Source organism: Aegilops tauschii, chromosome 1 (genome assembly GCF_002575655.3).
Source record: "Aegilops tauschii subsp. strangulata cultivar AL8/78 chromosome 1, Aet v6.0, whole genome shotgun sequence".
NCBI classification, from domain to species: Eukaryota; Viridiplantae; Streptophyta; class Magnoliopsida; order Poales; family Poaceae; genus Aegilops; species Aegilops tauschii.
Genome location: NC_053035.3, coordinates 8,209,695 through 8,215,694, shown reverse-complemented (window position 1 = coordinate 8,215,694; position 6,000 = coordinate 8,209,695). Strand labels below are relative to the sequence as shown.

General features: G+C 46.1%; 1 protein-coding gene across 1 annotated transcript; it reads right to left on the bottom strand.

Moving 5' to 3' along the window:
* Window positions 1–237: 237 nt before the first annotated feature.
* On the bottom strand, window positions 238–3,530 carry LOC109751818 (wall-associated receptor kinase 2-like). The gene is made up of 3 exons (XM_045230334.1): window positions 2,630–3,530; window positions 1,995–2,156; window positions 238–1,508 (listed from the first exon to the last, which is right to left on the bottom strand). Exons 1-3 carry the CDS (start codon window positions 3,528–3,530, stop codon window positions 520–522), a joined length of 2,052 nt encoding a protein of 683 aa, XP_045086269.1. The 3' UTR covers window positions 238–519.
* Window positions 3,531–6,000: the final 2,470 nt, after the last annotated feature.

The window sequence follows — 6,000 nt, the reverse complement described above, 5'->3', positions numbered from 1 at the left end:
CATATATGGTGTGCAGTTAGCAAAATCCAACCAGGAAACGATGTCCTTCGGTCCTCACATGGTGGTACTTCCCTTGGCAAATTCGATGGCTGATGCATTAGCTATAGGCGAGGTTGCAACCCAACAACGACTGTGTGGGTAGGCAGACCACTAGATTTTTTACTCAACTTTTCCGTTTTGACTTGAATCTTAGAAGCAATCTAAGGCAGGTGTCTCTGCCGAAAGGAAAAAAAAACACCGCGTACCATACTAGTGATGTACCTAACCCAAATATTGTTATGGAAGATGATGTTTTGTAATGATCTCATTGAGCTCTGCAGGACCAAGAATAAATCACTACCCTATTACAGTATGGTTTAATCAGAAAATCAATCCATGCATTTGGTAATATGAAATATAAAGTTACTCACTATAGTAGTACAAATTGGAACCACAAATACAACAATGGTTGACACTGATAGTTACCTATCTTATTCGACTTAACATACATGCTGTTGAAACTCCCATCCGGAAACGAACCTAAGGATTACGAGACCTATGCAGCGTGACAAGGCGACCTGCAACATCTGTCATTGACGGTCTTTGATCTGCTTCAAGGTTAAGACACTCAACAGCAATATCTACCAACTTGTTGAGAAGTTCCAAATCTCTGGTCGTTGCAATTTCCTTATCAAAGAGCTCAGTCATGCTCTCCCCATTTTGGTGGCACTCTAGGAAGCTCTTCACTAGGCTATTATTGTCAGAATGAGTGGCCCTCTTCCTGCTAATGAGCTCTAAGATGACAACCCCAAAACTGTAGACATCACTTTTGTCGGTCAGTCGACCTGTTTGTAGGTATACGGGATCCATATAAGACATGTCACCTATGATGTTTCTAGTGTGGTCCTTACCTTGTGCAATCAACCTCGATATGCCAAAATCCGCGATCTTCGGGGTAAAGTTTTCATCCAAGAGTATGTTTGCTGGTTTAACATCACCATGCAGGATTGTGTTATGGGTTTGTGAGTGCATATAAGCTAGACCATGTGCTGAATCTTCAAGAATACTTAGACGTACATCCAAGTCAAGAAGCTCCTTGTTGTCAGCTCTATGAAGATTGTCCTCCAAGCTTCCTTTGGAGATGAATTCATAGACTAGCATGGGGTTATCCACTTCGAGGCAACAACCTATAAGCCTTACGATGTTCTTGTGGCTGACTTGAGACAGGATGATGACTTCATTTGGAAATTGCTCCTTCTCTAGGACACTACGACCATTTGGTTTCTTTACTGCGACGATAACTCCATCAACAACACCCTTGTAAACTTCACCAAAGCCACCTTTACCAATTACATTGGTACTCTTTAAAACTGGTTTGAGATTCCCCTTGGTGTAAATCTTAATAGTTCTAGCTTTCTCTAACGTAAGACCACCATTCTTTCGGTAAAAGTCTTTGGCCTTCCGCTTCTCTTTGCGAAGAATAAAAAAGAATGCCAGAAATGCCAAGACAAGAATGCCACCTATTGCACCTACATGGGCAAAGAAACAAATTTAAAACTATTGTAATAATGAAAGTTTCTCGACATTAATTTGTCTATCATCCAACTTAACTGTTGTAATGATCAAAGTTAAATTTTGAGTTTACGCTTGATTCGAAGTGCCAGTAAATATGTTCAAAAAATGGATGGCAAGATACATACAAACTAAGTGTAACCATTCAATTAGGGATCATAATATATACCCAGTGGTAGTTACCCTCATGTCTCTTATACTACCATGTAGTATATATAATACTTTTTCATTCTAAGCATGCTCATATACTATATCCAAGATTTTTCAAAGTGAGATATATGAAAAAGTTTGTGTGTGAGTCCATAGTTATTAGTATATTTTGAAAATACCTTCATATTCGTACTTATAAAGTAATATGGTAAAAAGGTACATACTACCTAGAATGTGGTACATATAGTAACATTGAAAATTAGTAACTCGTGTGGTAGGAGTATGATATATACCTATGGAAATCTGTGCTGCACGTGGGAACTTTTGAGTGCATGGTTCGGTTCTTGGATCACGACTCCGATAACCTGGAGGGCACTCGCATTTGTAATCTCCTACGATATCCGTGCACACACCGTAGCAACCATACTTGGCTGGATCTGCACATTCATCAATATCTGTGTCGCACAAATTGATAGAAACAATCGTTAACTAGGATATAGATGAATAAAGAAAATGGTTTTGCTAGGTCTTAGGCCCTATTTGTTTGGGATTTTGCTTTTGCTTTTGCAGCTTTTTCACTTTGGCCAGAAAGCCATAAAAGCTCCTAAATAGGTGCTTTTCGAGCTAAATATTGTTATATTGATTCGCCAAAAGCCGTAAAGGCTCTAAAAGCACCTATTTAGGAGCTTTTGTGGCTTTTTGGTCAAAATAAAAAAGCTGCAAAAGCAGAAACAAAAGCCCGAACAAACGGGGCCTTAGTGGTTTGAGAGTTTAATTTGTAGTCTGCATCATTTTGTAAAAAGTGCAACGGCGAAAAAGTATTTTCCAAATTGAGTTGCATTTTCCAAATTGATCGAGACTTGATAAAATCTCAGTAGATCGATCGGGACCTGAACGAAAACACAAAATTAAGAATGGTGGGTCTTACCGGTGCATCCGCCGGCAAAGTAGGCGTTTCCCTCGTAGCCGTCCGAGCACTTGCAGTTGTAGCCTGGCCCATTGGTGGAATCTACGCAACGGCTGTCAGCGCTGACGCAGGCGTACTGAGCCGTCTTGGCCGCTTGCTGGCACGACGGTGTGTCGCCGGGGTTGGAGCTGTTGCCGCGGATGGCCCAGTCGAGCCACACCGGCGAGGTCCTTTTGGTGTCCATCTTGAGGTGGGAACGGAGGAAGGTGTAGTTGGTCCTGTCGACGAGGAAGGCGTACTCGCAGGGGCTGTAGTCCATCATGGTGGAGTGGTCGTAGGGCCGGAACTTGTAGTAGTTGTGGGTGAGCCCCGGCGGGATGTCGACGTGGCAGCAGCCGACGCCGGCGCAGAGGCCGTCCTGCGCGCTCGCGGAGTTGTTGCAGAAGGACATGCACCCGGTGTAGTAGGCGTAGCTGTCGGTGCCGCCCTCCGTCTTGCTGCTGCCGGTGTAGGCCATGGTGTTGCAGCCGATGACGACGAGCATGTTGTGCGTGTTGGAGATGCGGTACACGCCGTCCTTGTTCATCTCCGTCTCGGCGTAGCTGAAATCCTCGTCTGAGCCGGGGCTGGGCGCGTTGTAGCAGTGATACCCGATGGGGAGCATCACCTCGGATTCGTCTGGATCCACGGACAGGCGCACCACCCGGAGCGGCGTGCCGGCGAGGACAGGGCCGTCCTTGGTGCACTCGATCTCGAAGCCCTTGCGGAAGCATCCCTGGCCGATGCCGAAGGGGTAGGGGATGTCCACGCCGCCGCAGCTCCGCCGACACTCAGGAGTCAGCGCGGTGAGGCTCTCGGTGGTAGCTGCCGCTGCTGCTGCAAGGAGCAGCAGCAGTGTCAGTGCCGTCCACATTAGCTGCATGCTGGGCCTGGACGTGTCTGAACTTTCCTGCAACTCATCGGCCTCTTTATAAGCAGTGAGGTACTTCTGTACAGCTCCTCATCACGTATTAGCACTCCAATTTTTTTTCTGAGGGATATTAACACTCCAATTATTTTAACTAATTGCTGCCACCCGCATTAATTAGTATTGCTACTATTTTCCCCAGATCAATCTTATGAAGCATGCTACGAGTCGTCCGACTGATTTTTTAAATGGTCGGCCGGGTCGCGAGCTGTCCGATCAGTTCAATGCATTACAGGAAAATTATTTGTTGCGTTGTGTTCATATGTAACTCAGAGCAATTTATGGGGCACTCAGCTTATAGACATGTACGCCTAGTGCAAACCCCAAAATCCAGGCCAAAAAATTGATTATCGACTGTGATAGTCTGGCTTATTAGGGATGATAGACTACTCATATCAATAAGGAATTTTTTCTTTTCCGGAAGCTCATTCAGAAAGAACTTCAATGTTAAGCGTGCTCAGCTTGAAGTAATTTTAGCATGGGTGACCGACCGGGAAGTTGCTCCCGGGCGCGCACGAGTGAGGACAAAGTGCGTAGAAAAGACTGGTATTGATCTATGGGGCCACTCTAGATCCCGCCAGAAGTAACAACCAACGGCGGATGTGTCTGGGGCGTTACATCGACGTATACAGGCCATTGGAGCCCAGGCTCCCAATTTGTCATCGGGTCCTCCACCGATGTCAGGCGGCAGCTACCCCGTCCATGCCAGGCCAACATCATAATCCCACCACAATTCTTCGTCTCGTGTCTTACTATCTTGGTCCACCGAGCGCAACTCCTTTCACAAAAATATGTCCTCGATCAACGACACTGCCGATCTCAAGAACACCAACACCATGTGGAGGCATTGGTGCCGCCAGTGGATGCATCAAGGTGGCAGGCATCCGTGAGCATAGCATGGTTGATCCGGGGGCACCTCACGGAGAGGGCAGGCACTGCAACGCAATCACGAGGCAAGGTTGCACCTTGCAGTGCACTACTGTGCGGATAAGCACTACAATCAATATATGCACACGGCATGGCAGCACGCTTGGCAGACATGACAACGACGATGACTGATTTGGTGTTGGTGGACCAGTAGAGCCCTTTGAACAACATAAGACAAGTTATATACTTTGTCATGAAAATATATCATTAGAACACTCAAATGTTTTGTTCTCTAATACTATAACTTTTATGGTATACAATTTGTATCGCATTGATCGAATTATCGATTTAGGGATACACACGAGTAGATCCTATGCACCGGAAAGGGAAGGAGTACTGTTTTCAGAGTGCATACTAGTATCATACAACTACTTCATTTGATGAATTAACTGTACATTTTTTAACCGAAATGATAAGTGCCACACGTTAGGTGTGTGCCGCCTCGGCCCTGACGTTCTCGATGGCAATTCCAGTCGCGCAAGGATGCAAATTCCAGTGACTCATGACTTTTTTTTTCGGGTGACACACTGCATGTTTCTATCAAAAATAAACTGAAACACTGATATTGTCATGGTAGGCAACTAAAGCTCCAATCCTCGTGTAACTAGATTAGCCGTCGAAAACGTTCAGAGTCACACAGACCTCGAAACCCCAACTAATTGATGCCATATGAGCCTTGCCGCGTGCACGCTTCTCTCTCACAAGAAACTCTGGCCAAATATCAATGGGGTGAAGTACATGACTTGCTACGTTCCGCTGGTCATCCGTGTGAACAAATCATAACTTCATAAGCAAATACTACTATACCGGTAATGCATGCCATATTTCATTTTTTGGACAGATAATGTACTCCAACTAGCGGTGACAGTTTTTTTTTTGCAAGAAACGTTGCCCTAGCCAGCCGCCGCCTCCAAAACACTAAGATTCTCTGCCTCCTGCCAGCGCCGGTGCCGGTCCGTTCCGTCTCCGGTGGCCTTAGGGCCATGGAGGCGGAGTGGATCTCGGCCCTTGCCGGTGGGAGGGCTACGTTTTTTGATCTTTTTTCAAGCTTTGTTAGGGTTTGTGTCCTGCTCAGGAAGGCGAGACGGCGACGGCTTCTTGAAGATGGAATAAATGTCTCCCCGCCTAGCCCCCGTTCCGATGATGCATCTAGCATCATCGGTGGGCGTGTGGAGGTGTGTCTCCGGCGGATCTATCGTTGGTGGATTTGCTCAGATCTGTTCGTCATTCGTCTCTGTTTGTGTGTCTTTAGGTTGGATATTTTTGATCTACACTCTTCATCTGCGGCGGTTGCTGTTCTGGTGCGTTGGTTCTATGGGGCCTTAGCACAACGACTTTCCGACTGTCTACTACAACAACGTTTGCCCGTCTCCAGCGAGGGAGGGGCGATGACAGCGGCGCGCCTTCGGCTCGCGTCAGTGCTTGTAGTCGTCGCTAGGTGGTATATGGATCTGGATGTATTTTTTATTATTTTTAATATTCGTTGTACTACCATGAT

Bases quoted from the DNA above. Each gene is read 5' to 3' on its own strand.
- LOC109751818 (XM_045230334.1), bottom strand. From the start codon at position 3,530: ATGCAGCTAATGTGGACGGCACTGACACTGCTGCTGCTCCTTGCAGCA. The intron at 2,157-2,629 runs GTAAGACCCACC...TGTGCGACACAG, and splicing joins CTTTGCCGGCGGATGCACCG to ATATTGATGAATGTGCAGAT. The intron at 1,509-1,994 runs GTATATATCATA...TTGCCCATGTAG, and splicing joins TGCAGCACAGATTTCCATAG to GTGCAATAGGTGGCATTCTT.